Below are 19,725 nucleotides of genomic sequence, written 5' to 3' on the forward strand. Positions count from 1 at the left end.
AGGCTTGTGCCACTGAGCACAATTGCTATTATTTCTTCTAGAATGTAAGATACAAAACCATGTATATTTTGTTTGCCTGTATTTTCTATCCACCTATAAAATGATGCTTAATACATGTTAACTACTATCAAGAATTAATGATTAATTAGCTTACTGTGCATATGAGTGGGTTGAACAAATGAAAGAATGGATAAGTAGCTCTTTTGAAGTTTGTTTATTCTATTACACTTGAAAAAATGTGTGTTATTCATTTATTATACCATCTGTTAGAAAGAACAGAAGCAGGTCCAAACATTATAAGGTCACTGAATATGAGCATAAAAACCTTGGGTTGGAGAATTCTCTACTCTGCTAGTGCTTGGGTTTTCTTCAGGGAAGCGTGCCTGGAAAGCCCTGCTGTTCACTATCTGTGTTCATTTCTCCCGGCCAGAGCCTTGCCACCCAGTGGCCCCGCTGCCCCAATGGATCCACTGAACCTGTCCTGGTATGATGATGATCTGGAGAGGCAGAACTGGAGCCGGCCCTTCAATGGGTCAGAAGGAAAGGCGGACAGGCCCCAGTACAACTACTATGCCATGCTGCTTACCCTTCTCATCTTTATCATCGTCTTTGGCAATGTGCTGGTGTGCATGGCTGTATCCCGAGAGAAGGCTTTGCAGACCACCACCAACTACCTGATAGTCAGCCTTGCTGTGGCTGATCTTCTGGTAGCCACGCTGGTCATGCCTTGGGTCGTCTACCTTGAGGTAGGTCTGGGTCCCTGCTTTGCTCTAGGAGGGCCTTGTACTGGAGTCTGGATTCGTAAACCCCAGCGGTTTCTGCCACTTCCCCCAGGTAGTCTTTTCTTCTCCTCTAGATTCAGTTTTTCTCTTTATGGAGTAGACAGTCATAATAATTATGATTGTCATTCATAGTGTGCTTTCTAAGCGCAGGCCCCCTGCTAAGTGTTTTATATACAGAGTCGTCCCATAGGATCCTCACAGCACTGTCACCATGTTGCAGATGATGGGCCAGCTGGTCAGAGAAGACCAATCTCTTCTCTACTCACACAACTGGGGAGTCCAAGCTAGAAATCTGTCTTGCCCTGAGATTACTTCGGTAGATTGCACTGGAGCAGGACTAACTGGTGGGGGTCCCTAGAGTGGGGTTGTGATAATATCTGTGCTCCACAGCCTGAAACTCTTCAGCACTCTCCGCATCTCAGAAACTGGAGCTGCTGTTCTGTGCTGCCCCTAATTCCTTCTCCTAGTCTATTCTAGTACCTGTATCCTGGTAGAGGCAACCATGGGCAGCCCATGCTGCAATGCCTTTCCCAGGGAGGACAATGCATTCTGCTTCCCCTCTAAAATAATGGTGACATGGAGGCTGAAAGTCAACAGAACCCATGTCCTTATTAGACTGTGGGATAGTGACAAATCTCTACACCAACTGTATTGGGATCTCTGGGAGCCTCAGTCCCTCAAGAAGATGTCATTCATAATTTTTCACCATTATTTTAGAGGGGAAGCAGAGTGCTTCAAGAGTCAAGGTGCAGAAAGGCTTTCTTGGTCCCACCCCTTTCCACTTAGACAGCTGAGGGAGAGATTTCTGAGAGAGGGTAGGGAGAGAGTGCCTGCCTATCCAGGAACTTCTAGTTCTCACATCCTTCACAGAGAGAGTCGCCATGAGCCTTTCAGAACAGATGAGATCAGAGTCAGGTGATCACTTATTCGACACTGATTGTACTTTTTGTCCTACTCTTCTCTTAAGTCTGGGACCTGAAGAATTTCTGTGTCATGGATGAAGAAACTGATGAGGGCTTAGGCAATACAGTCTGCTTGAAACAGCATGGACAGGCCTCAGTAGGAGGCTGAGGACATGCATCCAGGCAGGAAGTACTGAGAAAGCTTGTAGCAAGGAGGAATCACTGCTCCTAACTACTCTCCCAAGTAGCTACTCCTGGGATAATAGAAACAGCATCTTCATTCTTCACCCAGGATCTGGGCAAGCTGAATAGGAGTGGGTTTGAGAGATTCTTGAAGGCAGGCACTGTCTGGACCATTACCCTATGTATACAGAAGTCTAGACCAGAGGGTAGCACACCCTAAGATGCTAAATAGATGTCTGTAGAAAGGATGAATGACAAGTGGGAGAGAAGATGGGCAGAAAGATGGAGAAGAGGTCTTTGGCATCTCAGACATGGGTCCTCAGAGACATGAAGGCAGCTTCTATATATCAGTCTCAGGAGGAACTCCAAAGCTAGTGTGAACCAGATGGACATAGTGCCCTGCCTAGTGGTCTTTTGAAAATAAATTCTGTATCTTGGAAGCCGTGTTCATTCTTTACAGCTGGATATCCAGTAGTCATCGGCTACCACAGTGCAGGAACAGGTTCATGTGAACCCCAAGAAGATATACACAGAGAAACTGCTGCTTCATCCATGAAAGGTGGTGACAAATCTATTACCCCCAACGGAGCTTACATAGAATGCTTGGTTTTGTGTCTGGGAAGGGAAGAAAGGGCAGTCTGATAATGAGCAATATGACAATTAGCATGGGGCCCTGCTGAGCTAGAGAGCACACAGTGGGTGCTTCTCATAGATGGGTCTTTCTCACCCCTCTCTCCTGTGAGTAGAAAGCCAAAGGTTTCTTCTATGGTGAGGGCACTCCAGACTTGCAGAGTTAGCTAGACCTGGGAGGAACAACTTCACCCTAGGTCTGTAAGATGTGCTGCCAAAAATCAGAGAGTAGAGTTACTTCAGTTGTCTCTGTAGTGAATGGATGCTAAATAGACAAAACCAGAGATGTTGAAGACTCATGGAGATCACTAGGTAATCACCCAGGCATTTTACAGAGTAATGCTTAAAGTTAAGAGTCATCTTTCTTTCTTTTTAGCTTTAGGTTTTTTTTAAAAGATTTTATTTATTATGTATACAGTGTTCTGCCTGCAGGCCGGAAGAAGGCACCAGCTCTCATTACGGATTTTTGTGAGCCACCATGTGGTTGCTGGGAATTGAACTCAGGATCTCTGGAAGAACAGTCAGTGCTCTTAACCTCTGAGCCATCTCTCCAGCCCCGCGAGCCATCTTTCTTCTAACACAAAGTCCTTGGCACAAAATAGATTCACATATCTGAAAGGAGAGAGGTTGGAGGTACAGGCCCCAAGTCCTCCTAGGCATTACTTGCTCCCCACTGCTGCTCAGCATTGACCCGTAAGATTTCTATGACAAATAACAGGGACTGTCAACTGGATGGGACCTAGAACCACCTAGGAGACAGACCTCTGGCATGTCTATGAGGGACTTTCCAACATTCAGTTACCTGAAGTGTAAAGACACACTCTAAATATGAGCATTGCTATCCCGTGGTGTGGAATACAAGGATTGAATACAAAGGGAAAAGCAAGGTGGGCACCAGCATTCATCTTTCTCTGCTTCCTGACCTTTGACCCAACATGACCAGATGCCTCAAGCTCTGACCACCCATGCCTTTTCCACCATGTTTAACAGTATCTTAAAACTGTGAACCAAAAATAATTCCTTTATTACATTGCTTTGCCAGGTATTTTGTTACAGAAAGGAGAGATGGAGCTAATATAACTACTGGGGCTGTCCTCTGAGATTGTTGCCCAACCTTCCCTTGTAATGAACCATTGGTAAATCATATCTGCAACCCTGCTTTCCATCTATGGCATTGTTTTGTCTCCAGGTGGTAGGCGAGTGGAAATTCAGCAGGATTCACTGTGACATCTTTGTCACTCTGGATGTCATGATGTGCACAGCCAGCATCCTGAACCTGTGTGCCATCAGCATTGACAGGTGAGGGCAACCAGGTGGGGTGAGGTGATCCTGGTCACTCACCTTTCTGCTGAGTGCCTCACCTCTTCTCAGGGTCAGGTTCTGTCTGTGGTGCTGTAATTACTGGCTGTGTGTATGTGAGTCTGTCTGTGTCTGTGTGTGTGTGTGTGTGTGTGTGTGTGTGTGTGTGTGTGTGTGTGTGTGTGTGTGTGTGTTTGGCTGGGATCCTGCGTACTCCCCATGGAATACCCAGATTGTAACTTGTATGAAAGAGTTGGTTCTGACTGGAGCGCATGGGAAGATTGTAGAAATTATTTGAACTCTATGATATATTTTTGGGACATGAAAATGATACCTGTCCCTTAAGTCACAGTGTTGAGTTTGAATTTTGTGTCCTGGTCAAGGGGATCCAGGCCATGCCCACTTTCCCAAGCTGTATCCTTGGAGCCTTTCACTCATGTGTGCTGACACAACATAAAGGTTTCCAGAGGCCCCGCTTTCTCCTCTCACAGGACTATTGGAAGATCAGATGTTATTGATCGAGGAGAGCTTGGTAGAAGAATATGAAGGAGGATTAAAATAGTTTGCCCCTGTTATCACTTATTGCTAAATGGGACTAAAGCCTTGCTCTGAGGGACAGAACTACCAGTTGTCAACAAATTCTTCCACCTTCTGCAGTCCAGTATAGTGAGCATGGTATCAAATGTGCAAAGATCCATCAGAAAGTCTGCAGTCTGGGTGGGGAAATTAATTAGCACAATAGCCCAGGAGTACCCAGTAGCTGCTGCTCATTAAGTGCTTGATTCTTTGTTTGAATGTGGGGACAAGGGAAGGTTTAGTGAGTGAATTCGTCAGGCATCATAGAACCAAGCAGAAGAGGCATCTCCGATGCATCTTGTTGAGTGAGGAGTCTTCTGGCTTGCAACCCAGACTTAGGATCCCCACCTTTGCAGGTACACAGCTGTGGCCATGCCCATGCTGTACAACACACGCTATAGCTCCAAGCGCCGAGTCACTGTCATGATCGCCATTGTCTGGGTCCTGTCCTTCACCATCTCCTGCCCACTGCTCTTCGGACTCAACAACACAGGCAAGTCTGGCCTTTGCCTGGGGCTCAGATAGCTCCATCTCTCTGCTCCATTTAGGACACCGAGTGACTGAGTCTTTGATGCAGATATGGGTGGAAGCCCAATGGTGACCCATTCTTATCTTCAAGGAGGCTGGATGCATCCCCCAGATCCTGTCCAACTCAGAATTGTTCCAGATTAGGCAGGAGAGGAAACAATGGCTCCAGGCATATTGGGACTTGCTGAGGAGCAGGGGAAAATAACTGAGGAGGAGGTCTGACCATTTTCAATTTCATTTAATATGTTGAAGTAAGCTAAACAGCCTTGAACATGTGTGTGTATGCTTCTGTGTTTAGCAGAGAGGTTACTCTATCCATGTCTGATAGTGGTATTTGGAGGATGAGTAAGTGTCCCATGCTGCCTGAAGCAAAAAATCTAGAAACAAGTAGGAGTTGCTCCAATCTCAATACCCTTCCTGTGTGAGGCAGAGTCAGGAGCATCTCAGACAAAAGAGGAACAGAACATTTGCGGTATGCAGTTGCTTCTCAGCAGAGAGGCAAGAGCTAAACAGGTATCCCTGTGGTTCATAGGTTACAGTGAAGCTCAAGAAGTATGTAGTTCAGAATGCAGGTGCCACAGGAATTCCCAGAAATGGGAAAAGACTAATTATACTTAGTCTTTTTGATATAAAATGGGCTTGACATCAACAGACTTCTGGTCTACCTGGAAGGGACTGTGGATGCATATTAAACACAGGTAAGTTAGTTCAGTAAGTAGGTGAGATTAGCCTGTTACCAAAATTATGGAGTGGCAGGGCCTCTCCTTCCCCATTATACAGGAATGGCTTCCTCTTTTGAATATGTTTCCTTGTGTCATTTCTTCTGAATCATGGCTCTCCTGTGTTCTTAGAAAGGACAAAACTAATGAGCAAGTAATTAAAGAAAAAGAATGCAAAACTTGGAAGCAGTCAGTAGTACAGCTTTACTTCTTGCTAACAGTTGGGGATTTCATACCCTGTTTTTTTTTTTTTTCTAAAAAAAAAAATACTGAACATTTATTCACATCTACCATTTCCAGGCAACAGTCACTACCTAGTCTGTAAAATTGCTTCTGGTTCCCAACAAGAGGATGGATGTCCTCTAGTGGTGCTATGGCACAGTGACACTGCTGACACATTGCCCATATGGGTTTCTCCTCCCCCCCAGACCAGAATGAGTGTATCATCGCCAACCCTGCCTTCGTGGTCTACTCCTCCATCGTCTCATTCTACGTGCCCTTCATCGTTACCCTGCTGGTCTATATCAAAATCTACATCGTCCTTCGCAAGCGCCGCAAGCGGGTCAACACCAAGCGCAGCAGCCGAGCTTTCAGAGCCAACCTGAAGACCCCACTCAAGGTCCTCAGACCTCAGCCCCAACAAGGGTCCCTACCTAACTGCTACCAAGAGAGCTAATACTACACTTGGGTGGGGGGTCTGAGACATAACAGCAAGGTGGAAGTCTGGGCTGGAGGAGCTGGTGGGCCTGAGTGATGGTGTAGACCTCAGTTGAGTGACAGAATCTTTAGAAAGAGAGGATGGGGTTCATGGTGGGAGCTAACTAGAATTGTCTATGTGAAGAACTCTGTGGCTGCACAAAGCAGTTCTTGCTTGGTCTGGTCCTTAGTTTCTCTCTTCCTCCTCATGTAGTTTTACCTTTCTCACTCTGACTTCTGTACTTCCTCTTTCCTTCCTTCATCTTTTCCTTCCTTCATCTTCTCCATATGATTCTTTCTACCAGCTATGCTCTGCCCTTCCCTCTATGTGCACTCCTGCCTCCTCTTTCCTGTTTCTCTCCTCTGCCCTCTATTCTTTCCCTGCTCTTTTACCATATAATCTCCTTCTTCCACTCAACACTCTACAATGAAGACAGCATGTGGGTATGGAAAGAACAAGAACTTATGGGGGTTAGATTCATCTGGTCCAAATCCTGGTGTCACCACTTTTTTGATTGGATGTATTGGGTCCAAATCCTGGTGACAAGACTTTTTTTTTTTTGATGTGTGTCCTTGGGCATGTTGCTTAGCTTCTGTGAGCCTCAGTTTCCTCGTCTGTTAAATGGGAGTCATGTGCACTTCACAGGGTGGTCTGAAGATTTGATGTGAGAAGGGACGTGAGCATGTGCCTAGCATGATCCTGAACAGGTCCTCCACAAAGAATGAGGTCCTTTGTCCCCTCCCCTTGCCCACCTCTTCTCATCACAGCACCAGCCTTCACTTTTGACCTAACTGTCTTCTGTGGCCACATTCCTCTAATGACTGGGCCTCTGCCCTGAGTTTGAGTTCTCCATGAACTCCCTTGCTTAGGTATCTGTTCCCTTACCACCTCTGCTCTCCACTGTCTTGTGTGACCCATGTGCTGGCTCACTCCACAGGGCAACTGTACACACCCTGAGGACATGAAACTCTGCACCGTTATCATGAAGTCTAATGGGAGTTTCCCAGTGAACAGGCGGAGAATGGTAAGTGTTCAGGTCAGGGACCCAATACCATCTTTCTGCCCCCAGTGGAGTCCACAATCTCTCATCCTAGGACCTCACCAGCTAGCTATTGTAAGGGAAAAGTGCCTCCTGGCACCCCATCTTTGCATCCACTGAGAGCACATTCACTTTGCATACTTCAGAACATGGGTGCAGTGAGATACCTCGATTCTGCAAGGCACGGATACACAGAAGCTTCTTGGGAGAAATGACCTACCCATGTAACCCAGTAAAAGTGACAATAGGGGCTATTTCCACTCCTCAAACATCTGCCATGCTTTCTGCCATCTCATCAAATCCTCATGTGACCCTGGGAAGTAAATCTTATTGGTCTTTAGCTCACAGAAGAGGAAGCCAAGGCTCATGGAGTACAGGTAGCTCACCCAATTCTGAACAGTTAGTGTCAGGCATGTACTGGAGCCCAGGTCTACGTGACTTCTGAATCCACACTGTTCCATTCAGTGTGTGACACCTTCTGGATAGGCAGCTCTGGAGCCAGGAGCTGGTGGCTGGGGTGGGGTGAGGAAGGGGCAGAGCATTTGGGGTGGACAAGAATCATACCCTGAAAGTAGAACTTACAAGTTCAGGTTCGTAGCGTACCTTAGTTCTTCCTGGTACTAGCAGGCACCAGATTTCAAGAAGCAGGCCGTTCATCCTCCAGTTGCATAGGGAAACCACAGAGGATTATATGTAAAGTCCATCAATATGTCTTTTAGATAACAGGGTCCCTCCAATTTGCCTGCATTCCAATATAGGACTCTAATGAGCTATTTGTGAAGCAGGTGTTAAGACAGACCTCAGGTTATATTTAAAGCAGCAGCCCATTTTCACCATCTGGGAACATAGGCTGTATTTCAGAGGCTGGTCTGAGACCAGCAAGGTCCAGGACAAGAGTGCCTAAAGAGGAACTTGGAAGCCACGTGTAGGCCTATGCTGGACCTTCCAAGTCAGCCTAGCAGAGAAGATATGGAGCTTCCAGATCAGCCCTTAGCTTCTGGGTCAGGCTAGTCAGACCACATACCCCTGCTGGTGCAGGAGTCTGTACTCCAACCTGCCAGGGGGCATGGGGAACACGATTTTCATGTCATCAAAACTGAGTTCTTATAAGTCAAGACTGAATGTCAGTCAGGGCTTGTCTTAGCAGGTGGAATGGTGTCTGGCCCTTAGTTAGAACTCAGAAAGTGTCACTCAGGTTATAAAAAAGAGAAGCGCCTGGGTACTAGCACTCAAGTGTTTCTAGGATATTGAGGTTTTGCTAGGATTTCCCTGGGAAGTGGGCCAGGAGTGACTGTCATAAGTTTGAGTGCTGTATTTAGATGGTCCCTGCCTCCCAGTGATGGCCTTCTTTGTTTTCCTGGCAGTCACTCTGTTGTTTGCAGGAGTGTGCAGAGGGCTAGGAAAGCCAAGGAGGCTTGGCGGCTTCTGCCCAGGGACTTATCCAAAGTTTTCTGCCTCCATCACAGGACGCTGCCCGCCGAGCTCAGGAGCTGGAGATGGAGATGCTGTCAAGCACCAGTCCACCAGAGAGGACTCGGTATAGCCCCATCCCTCCCAGTCACCACCAGCTAACTCTCCCTGATCCATCCCATCACGGCCTCCATAGCAACCCTGACAGTCCTGCCAAGCCAGAGAAGAATGGGCATGCCAAGATTGCCAACCCCAAGATTGCCAAGTTCTTTGAGATCCAGACCATGCCCAATGGCAAAACCCGGACCTCCCTTAAGACAATAAGCCGCAGGAAGCTCTCTCAGCAGAAGGAGAAGAAAGCCACTCAGATGCTTGCCATTGTTCTTGGTGAGTCAGATCCAGCTGATGGCAACAGCCATGCCATGCACAGCTTTGGCAGGGGAAAGGGTAATCCCTGAAGGTTCCAGTCTCTGCCTTGATGACCATGGCTGGTCATATATTGGGTACTTCCTTACATTCAAATAGTCAATATTCAGTAGAATCTCCTATTGTGCCTACTGAGCAGAAGGGCAAACCAGGATTTAGTGTAGTTACACAACTTTACCATGGTCATCTCAGGTAGTTTGACTACAGTGTCTGAGCTTCACTGGTCTATGGTAAAGCACCATAGCTTGTGTTCCAGGTTGTGTCTGTGAAGTAAGATGCCTCTCAGATTTTTTGTAATAGTCAGGATAGCACAGGGTTGGGAAAGTACCACATATGTGAGTTATTATGCGTTTTGTTGCTATTTCTATTGATGAATTTGGAAACATACATTTTTACTCGAACAAGTACCCATGGGATAAAACTGTGAAAAATAAGATGGGACCTTGAGAGGTGACTCTAACTTTTATGGGCTAGAGGGGCAACTAAACTGGTAAAGGCACTAGCCACCACCAAGCCTGACAACCTGAGTTCAATCCCTCAGTCCCATATAGTGATCTGAGAGAAATCAATTCCCACAAGTTGTCCTCTGATCTCCATGTGTTACATAGACGCACACACACACACACACACACACACACACACACACACACACACACACACACACACACACACACACACACACACACACACACACACACACACACACACAAAGAGTGCAAATTTTTAACTTCTAGGATATTGTGTAATGAAAGACAAAACCTAGGAAGTAAGAAGACTGATAGAGACAGTTGGGGAAAGGGGGGTAGGGTGTGAATTTGCCATCTGTGTGGCACTGGGATCCCATCTGATGGTCTGGAAATCCTGGCGAATGAATGGGCAGGTTCTTATGCCTATCCCCACCCCCCCACCCCTGCTCAGAAGCACAGGCCCCAGAAGGGCAAGGGATTATTTTCCACTTATCTGGGATGTGGCAGGGTGGATTTGAGCAATCTATGTGGCAGTCCACCAGTTATACTCCAGGGTCTTGTTACTCCAAGACAATACTTTGTCCCTAAAACATCCTCATACACCTACACACTGAGTGTCAAACTGGAGCAAGTAGTCCTAAGACCCGCCTGTGTAAGAAGGCATGGTCTTCTGGTAGGACCAAATAAAGGTGTGTCTACCAACACAGAACAATCTTGGGAAAGACTGGAGCAAGAACCTTGCCATTTGAGGGACCTAGACAGATGGGGATCAGGTACCAGTTGTGTTATTCAATAGTAAAGTGGCCCCAGGGACATTGTGGAGCCAGCATGCAATTTAGTTTCCCATTGAATTCAAGGGGTGATCATGAAAATTAAGTAAAATGGGTATTTAGCTCTCTCTTTTCCTAAATTGTAGTCCCACACTGCTGAGAACAAATTCTTTCTAGTGTCACCAGCTTGAAGATAACATTGTTCCCAACGGTAACTGGGAAGTAGTCTGTGTGTCCGTTTTCAGAGACTGACTAGGAACAAGAGGCTAACATTTCCCACTAGTTTTCAAGCCCCTTCCTTCCCTAGCAGGCAGAAGCCATGTCCATTCAGCAGATGAGCAAAAAATAAGTCTAAGGAAGGTGCAGGGACCCTTCCCTATACATTAGTGTCAGAAGCAGGATGCTTAGATCTGAGACCAGGGCTTCTTTTGCTGTGATCCTGGGGCTACTGCATGCAGCTAGAAGTCTTGGTGCCCCAGGGAAGCCTGTGGCAGAGCAGATAGGTGTACAGGGAGCAGGGCCCACCCAGGCCAGGCTCTCCTGGGCCTGGGGCCCGCCTGACCTTGCCCTCTTCCCAGGTGTGTTCATCATCTGCTGGCTGCCCTTCTTCATCACGCACATCCTGAACATACACTGTGACTGCAACATCCCGCCAGTCCTCTACAGCGCCTTCACGTGGCTGGGCTATGTCAACAGTGCTGTGAACCCTATCATCTACACCACCTTCAACATCGAGTTCCGCAAGGCCTTCATGAAGATCCTGCACTGCTGAGTCTGCCCCTCGCCTGCACAGCAGCTGCTTCCCGCCTCCCTGCCTAGGCAGGCCAGACCTCATCCCTGCAAGCTGTGGGCAGAAAGGCCCAGATGGACCTGGCCTTCTCTTGACCCTGCAGGCCCTGCAGTGTTAGCTTGGCTCGGTGCCCCTCTCTGCCCACACACCCTCATCCTGCCAGGGTAGGTCCAGGGAGATTGGTATCCTACAAGCTCTGGGGTTTGACCCATGGCTGCGGGCAGCTCACAGAGTGCCCCCTCTCACATCCAGACCCCATCTCCATGGCACCAAAGATGTGGCAAGCAGTCTTCCTTGACCTTTCTCGGGTGGCACCGGAGTTGCTGAGGCCAGAATCCAGCTCAGTGCCGAGCACACCCTGATTGTCGGCTTGACCTGGCCCTTGATTGCCTCTGTTGGATCAGGTGATGGAAGGACAGTTGAGACTTCACAGGGAGTACACAGGAAAGCAGGGAACACGCCAAGGCCCCTGGCAACATTAGTGTTGGGAGACACACATAAATATCAGATAGCTCCACAGACCCCAGAGAAATTGAGGCTGAAAACCTGTTTTATACCCCAACTCCAGAGTGAACCCCATTTCATAGCAGTGGGTACCACTGTGTCCTACCCTTTATAGCACCCCATATGGCTTCTGTACCCTTTGAGGGGGACAACTCTAATCCTCAAGGGCGATAAGGAGAAAAGTAGCTGATCTCTCTCTACCCTTCAACCCACCCTGTCACCCCCTGACAAGTCTTGAACAGATCCATTCCTCACAGCAAATGCTGGCCAGCCTGGGAAGTCAGGCCTCGAACCCATGGTGGGGCTCAAGTAGGAGGTGGTAACTTGGGACTCTTTGGGAGAGTGGGCAGCCTCCTGTCACTTCCCTGCTGATCTCTTCTCTTTCCAATTTCTCTTCCTTTCCAGTGCCTCTGCCTTAGAGGGGACTATGGGTAGGAGGCCACTGATGCTATTGGACATGGCATAGTCCAGCCCTGAAGGGGGAGGGGAAGCTTCAGCTTGGAGGGCCCTGGGCTCCAACTCTGTAACATCACTGTACATGCACCAAACCAATAAAACGTTGACAAGAGTCATTCCCATTGGCCCTTGGGTGGCCTGGAACACCACCAACACTGTCTTCAACATTTAGATATAGCATAAAGTGGACAACGATAAGAGGAAATCCAGCTATCTTCAGCTCCCTGGAGCCTTGTACCTCTGAAGGACCAATCTTAGCCATCAAGGCAGAGATAGCTCCATGGTGAAGGTGTTCTCTGAGGTGTTGGCTTTGCTTGCATCTGTCTGTTCCTTGCCCATTCTCTGTTGTGGGTAGTATAAGGCAGGGAACGTCTGAAGGCAGCGGCCTAGACAAATGTCCTTCTTCCCACTTCCAGGCTTGTTCATAGCTCCAAACTTTCAAGGTCTGCAGGCTGGCACTGCCCTGGCAACGGAAACTTGACTCCTTAGAAGAGAACTAGAAATCAACCCAGTGAAAGAGGAATGTTCTTGGCACCTTAAAAATCAGGAATAATGACAAACAAGGTAGTGGCACCCACGGGCTGAGGCTCTGGGGAGCTGTCAGGGCATAATTTGCATGCTAAATATAATATTTTTAGCACCAAAGTTTGGAGCACTTAACTTGCCCTGAGCATTTAATTATGGACTTGGATCTTCTTGCTGAACTTGAACATAGTGCTAAACCTTGGGAAAGGCTCCTGTCCCCAGGAGCACCCTAGTGCCAGAAGCTAAGCTAAGCAGGTTCCCTAGGGTAGCTAAGGGCCACCAATAACTTGATGGCAATCTCCTGAGGTGGATCAAACCCCCATTGTGTCCAGAAACCCTAGGAAACTATCTGCTGCTGATACCCACCTAATAATCACCCCCACACCACACACACACATACACACACACACACACACACACACACACACACACACACACGCATGCACGCACGCCATGCTGTCAGCCTAAGGATGGATGATGTTGGCCTGGCTGGGAGAGTCAAAGTTTGTTTCATCATTAGAGGTCTCATGAGGGCATTCGAATTTACCAGCTGTGAAACCTAGAGATGAGAGAGAGACAGAGACAGAGACAGAGACAGAGACAGAGACAGAGAGAGAAAGGGGAAGGGAGGCCCTGAAAGTGGGGTGGGGAGGCAAGCCCCAGAGAAATCAGAGAAGAACCCTGTCAGAAAGAAGAGGGGAAGAGGGCAGGGCATGGGCGGGAGGCGGGGCAGGAGAGAGTTGCCCACAATTGTCAGGAGGCTTCAAGTCTTTCTTCCAGACAGCAGATTGACAGCTAGAGTGGGCAGGGGGAGGGCTGGGCTCCACCCTCTCCCCCCTTAAGCACTTGGGAGCAAGGGATGGGAGGAGTGGTACCCAAAAACACATAGCAGAAAGGGGTATCCCAGGCTCTGGCTCTTTAAAAAAGCCCCACCCCTGCTCCTCTTGGTGGGTTTGGGAAGGAAGCACTCAGCCTTTCCCTCCCCATTTCCTTTCCCTGACATTGCCAGTGTCCTCACATACCTGGAAACCATTCCTAGACCATCCTTGACACCAGAGACGACATGGCTTCTTCCTTCAGCTGTAGCCCAGTCTTCCCTGTGCCAAATGGTTCACTGTCCTCCTGGGTGCAAAGACACAGTCTGTATCTGTGGCTTCAGAATCTATCTGTACAGAGCATCTTTGGACTTTGCCTTTCCTAGTAGTCCTCTCCTCCTGTCCCAGGAGGCCATTGCTGTGCCCTGGACTCACTCGAGGAGTTGGTGTGCCTGGATGGGTGACAGCCCAGACCCCTGATTGAATCTTATGCCATCTATTCTGTGCAGTGCGGTTAGAAGTGGCTTAATGGGGGCAGATTTAGTTTTTATTTAATCTTCTCTTTTTAGATAGGAAAAGAAAACTCCTGTGAGACCAGACCTTTATGGTGGTACCCAAGGGTCCATGCAGAAGCTATTTCTGCTCAGCGTCAGGTGGTGGAAAAAGAGCAGGGACAATGTCAGCAATGGCAAGGGGCTAGAGTCTGGGTGTTTAATGTTTCTGAGGGTCCTTTCCTGTTTGCTACATGTCTATAGCTCTGCTACACCAAGCGAAACAGGAAGCTGGTACAGAGAAAATACAGTATCTTCTAGGTGAGAAGACCTAAGTGACCCATCCTCAGCATTATGGATGATTCAGGGAAGACCACAATAAGAATAGATTCTATTCCCATCTTAACACTGCCCAGGTTACTTCCAGAGCAGGGAGCAGAGTGATGGCTGCTGCTCTCCCCAGAGAGACCTTTTACCCCCAGGTGGAACCATAAAGAGCCCAAGTTCATTTTTTAAAAAAAAAAGTTCACCACAGAGGTTGATGGGCATGTAGCTTAGCTGGTAGAGTGCATGAAGCCCCAAGTTGAGGTCAATCCTTAGTACCCCAGACATTAGGAGTACACACACACACACACACACACACACACACACACACACAATTCTAGCACTTGGAAGGAAGAGTCAAGAGGGCTCATGCAAGTGTGAGGCTAACATAGCAAGTTCCAAGCCAGCTAGGGCCATATAGCAAGCCCATCTCAAGAAAAGAAAAGAGAAGGAAAGGGCCAGCCATTACTTTGGAACTTTGTGTTATGGACACATATAACCTTCCACCCTAAGACTTGGAAGTGAGCTGACACAGAGAGAGGAAGCCAGCCACCCAGGTAGAGGTCAGATGGAGAGCTCCAATCATGTGGGGGAGGAGGCAGAACCATTTAGAGATAAGAGAAGTGGAATTTATGAAGACACCAAGCTAAGAAGCCATACCATTACCTTCAGAGTTATCTTGGTAGCCTCACCTCCAAACACTGTTTTGCTGCCCCAGGCATGTACAGTGTGAGGAAGTGAGCCACAGGGAGGCCATGCTCTGAGCTTCATCTAGGGCAGGGTTAGGCCAAGAGAGGAAGGTCAGAGACACACCCAGAGCCAGAAAAGCTGGTAGCATGGGTTGATCTTGCCTCTCCTTCCTGTCAACCCTTAGGTAGTACCACATCCTCTTCCTACCTCCATCCTTTTCTTGAAGTCACTTCATCCATCATCCGACTGCCCCTTATTGCATCAGAGCCTCTGCCTGCACCCTGCCCTGCTCTTATACATGCAGACACAGTGCTTTGGTTTGATCTGCACTAAGCTGTTGACTGTTGGGGCATTTTGTACTATAGTCTGCAGATCATCTTAACCACCATGCCTCTACAGTCACTACTAGTGAGCTAGGGGATTGTAGTGACTCTGCACTATTGTAGGTGTGTTCCAAGATCACAGCACATCCCAAGGCCCAGAAAGCATCACCTTTCCTTTCCAGATGGGAAACTAGGCAGCTGTGCCCTGGAGCATAGATCTAACACAAGCCACCACCCCCCCCCCAAGCCTGATAATCTGTACTGTATTCCAAGTGAAAAATTCCTCTTGTTTAGGAGAAGCTGAAACGTTGAGTCCTTAGTAACTGCCTTGCCATTTCATAGGCTTGGCATCAGATTCAACCATGACAACACCCTAAGGACACAAGCTCTGCTAAGTACTGTGACTGAAACAAAGGAACTTTCAGCAACTTGGTCATGCAAGGCTGTGACCCAGGAAAGCTTTGAATTTAGATCTCCTGCATGGGCCTACCCTACTAACCTTTCCCAACTTCCTTCTCTAGCTTCCCTCCCCTGCCACAGGCTAGCCTGGCTCCCACCCTTTGTCCTTACCAGACATTGCACAAAACCTTCCAGCTCCCATTGCCTATAATCTGACTAAGCACTACTGATAATACATGTGTCTCCTGCACACTAAGGGTGTGTGTGTGGGGGAATAGGATGTAGAAACAGGTTGTAAATCCAGGCAAGCAATAGGGCAGACAGCAAGTGGTGTCAACCAATGCCTTCAAGAGGGATGCCTGTCTCCAACAGGGCAAGCAGGAAAAGCTTCATATCCAGAAATAAGTGGGCAGGATCTGGGCAAGGGCTATGTAGGACCCCATCAGGCATAGTTTGGGGAAGGGAATTCAGCATTGGCATAAAGGGTTGTAATATTATCCTGGGGCTTGTGAGCTCCATAAAAGGATGTTCCTGAGCAGATGATCAGGGTAGCCATCTGTGTGTCCAGAAACCCAGGGGCCTCCTCTGCCCTGATGACTGCCCTCCCATCTCCCACAGGCCTGGAAATTGGCTTCTCTTTGCATCTTCACTTTGTGCCACCCACCTCTAACTTTCTCGGTGCTTATTGGATGCATCCATAGGTGGCTCTAGCCCCCTATAGTTTTCTGCAGATCACTGCAAGCCTGTGTCCCATCTGAGAAGGTCACACAAGCCAATTGGAACTTCCAGTGTACAGTTTAACTCCCTTGACTGTGGCTTGCTAAAATGCACCGCTCCTTCTGGTTTCCTGGTCTCATATCTGGGAAGGTTTCACCACCCACTGACTCCTAAAGCATGAGAAGCCACCTAAGCCGAGGTTTAGAATAGGAAAGGAATTGGCCTCTGTACACGGTAAGGAAAGAGAGGGTAAGTGGAATAATGTTGACAAGAAAGGACAAGAGCTGGAAGACAGAAGAGAAACAGAGTGAAGGTAAGTGCTGGTGCATGCTGGGGATGTGTGTGATCCAGAAGCATCTTCATATCCAAACATTCTACACACTGAAACTGAAGCATCCACAGGCCTCCCTGTCTAGCAGTAATGTCTAGGGAAAGCCTACAGCTAATAAAGGATAAAATGAAGACTAGCCCAGGTTTGTCTGGCCACCTCTAAATTCTCTGTCATAGCCTGGATCCCAAATTTCCCACCTGAGCATCCAGCTTCCCTGTTGCACACAGCTCTGGGGATCTTTGGAATACATTGGACACTCAGGCTCTATCTGTCCATCCTTTACCTGGAAAGAGAAGGGGGCTCACAGCGAGACTCCAGGTAGACATTAGAGTTTTTCCCACTGGTAATACATCACATTGTTTGCCTGCAGAAATAGATCTGCTCCTCCCACATTCTGGAACTTATGGAGTACCTCCACCTCTACCTAGCTTGGCCTCTGGCCCTTCTCAGCTCCATCCATGTCATCTTCTACATTTACATTTTTCAGGTGGCTCTTTTCTAATGAACCCAATGCTTAGGATGGAAACCGACTGGAGAAGGGGTAAGAAAAGGGGTGGTTGTAGACTGATTCTATCCACATATGGCTACTTAAGTTTAATGATATTAACAACTTGATCTCTCATCTACACTCACCATATTTCAAGGACTCAGTCCCACAAGTAGCTAGTGGTACCCTACTAAGCAACGTAGATCCCAAAGATGGCTTCCTTCCCTTACAGTCCTGTTGGAAATACCAGTCCTAGATTAGGAATTTGGGGACCTTCAACTAAGATATGGGTAAAGGGTCCGGAACAGGCTTATGGATGGGAGGGGAATGTCCACTTTGGGTTGATTTGAGTTTAAGGGTTCTCTAGGACCTCCACGTAGAGATGCCCAGTAAGAAATCAGGGTCCCAGTTTCTAGCACTCCCATCCTTAGGCACTTTTAACACAGTGGAAATGCACTAGGGACCTATTTCCAGCAATTTCTAGGACCTCCCTTAACATGCCAGAAACATGCCTACATAACTAAGAAGGCGGGTGTGTCCAAATGAAGCTCAAGATTGTGTGTGTGTGTGTGTGTGTGTGTGTGTGTGTGTGTGTGTGTGTGTGTATCTAGGGCAACTTGAGAATACAGCAGACAACAAAGTCCTGTGATTCAAGACTGAGCCCAAACAATCATCTCGGCTAGCTCTTAGAAGAAGTGATTCACAGAAGCAGGGATGACCTCTGCACAAAGTCAGGATCATCACAGCCAAAATGATTCACAGGCACAGTCCTGACCACACCTCCACGACACTCTTGCCATGTACCAGATGATGAATGCCAATGCCAAAGAATTTTCCCCCAACACCTTCGTGGTTACCCTAACACACATCCTTATGTAATAAGCCATACACCATCTTGTCCTGTGGCTCCATCATCACCATTTCCATTGGTTGTTCTGATGTGAATATGCAGTTCCTGTATCTCCTCTGGCTCTTCTGGAATCCTAGACTTGGAGCTACATCAGTGTTCTAGGGTTCAAGAGGGGCACACGGACCTGCCCCTCACCTCCTCCTGCTGATTGTTTCAGGAGACAGAACTGGGGTATCTTCTTAAGTACAGCAGGAAGCTGGTGTAGAATAGGGATAAACAATCTGTTGAATGCTCCCAGAGCCAGGAGTTTCTACTACTTCTCTGGGGAAGACTTCCTATCGCCACTGTGCCATCGGCATGCCTTGGGTGTGCCCCCTGGTGGTCATCCTAAGCCCTGGCTGCTCCACTTCAGGGTCCTGATGCTCTCTCACATAATGGTCCACCCTGCAGATTGTGGTTTAATTGGTTGGGAATATATTTAAAGAATCCTTCATCAGGATATTCTAATGTGTAGACCAGGCTGATAGTTGCTTCTCGAGGACACAACCCAACCAAGTTCTGATCCCAGGCTTGAGAATGGGTGTTTCAAAACTGTTCAGGGTCCAGCTGGAGCTGTTCTAGAGATCCCAGGACAGAGGAAGTGGGGTTGTCAAAATGAACCCATGCCCTAGGCAGGGTGCCACATAAGGTAGCAAGTCTCCTTTGCCCCATCTTTCACCTCATGGTAATGCTATCTTGCTAATGAAGTGGCAGAAGGGAGAACAGGCCCTCCTCATACCCTTCTAATAGCCACTGGCTCACTTACTACTGAACCAGAATTACCAACACACACGCTAGATATTAGCATCCTTGGCCCTCCCCCAACCTACCCAAAATTGGTGGGTAGACCAATGGGTGGGTGACTTATATGTGTTCATAGAAAGCAGTTCTCTGAGGAGCAGATAAGGAAGATAGGAGGTCCCTGCTACTGCAGCTCCACCCCAAGTCCAGACGACCACCTGCACTGCCAACTTCCTCTCAGCTGCTCTGCCTCCTCCCTTGCATGCATTTGCACACACATTATACAAACATATATGTATTAAATCTTTATGCCTTACTTTTCTCTTAGCTACCCTGCCTACACCCTCACATGTAGTCACAGGTGTATTTCATGTACATATATGCATTATGCATACCCCTGCGATTTCTCTGAGCTGCTCTATCTCTTTTCACATAAGCTCACATACAGGTATCATATAAGCACATGGACAACGCCAGACAAATCACATATGCATGTACACACAGTTACCCAATTCCCCTCTGCTGCCCCTTCTCCTCCCTGTGAGCTCACAGACATATATTATGCACACATATAGCATATTAAACACTACATACACACACATGCCACATTAACTCCACTGGCTCCCATGGAAACCCAGTTGATCCATGTCTAATTGGGAAAATGAGATCAGCAGCTTTATTCTCTCCGGGTTTTGGAACCTGACCATATACATGGTCAGAGAAGCATGGAGTTGGAGACAGGAAACTGGCATCCCATCGATGAACATATATCTGCAATTTGGGCACATTCATTCATCACTGCCAAGATATTGGAT

General features: G+C 47.8%; 1 protein-coding gene across 2 annotated transcripts; it reads left to right on the forward strand.

The window, feature by feature from the left end:
- The first annotated feature begins 461 nt into the window (after nucleotides 1–461).
- Drd2 (dopamine receptor D2) lies at nucleotides 462–11,200 on the forward strand. Of its 2 annotated transcripts, XM_027412106.2 has the most exons (7): nucleotides 462–746; nucleotides 3,687–3,796; nucleotides 4,729–4,865; nucleotides 6,048–6,238; nucleotides 7,254–7,340; nucleotides 8,822–9,152; nucleotides 11,007–11,200. In XM_027412106.2, exons 1-7 carry the CDS (start codon nucleotides 462–464, stop codon nucleotides 11,198–11,200), a joined length of 1,335 nt encoding a protein of 444 aa, XP_027267907.1. The 2 variants fall into 2 exon arrangements, with proteins under 2 accessions (XP_027267907.1, XP_035300281.1); XM_035444390.1 differs by lacking the exon at nucleotides 7,254–7,340.
- Nucleotides 11,201–19,725: the final 8,525 nt, after the last annotated feature.

The sequence above is a fragment of the Cricetulus griseus genome, chromosome 4 (assembly GCF_003668045.3).
Source record: "Cricetulus griseus strain 17A/GY chromosome 4, alternate assembly CriGri-PICRH-1.0, whole genome shotgun sequence".
Classification (NCBI taxonomy): domain Eukaryota; kingdom Metazoa; phylum Chordata; class Mammalia; order Rodentia; family Cricetidae; genus Cricetulus; species Cricetulus griseus.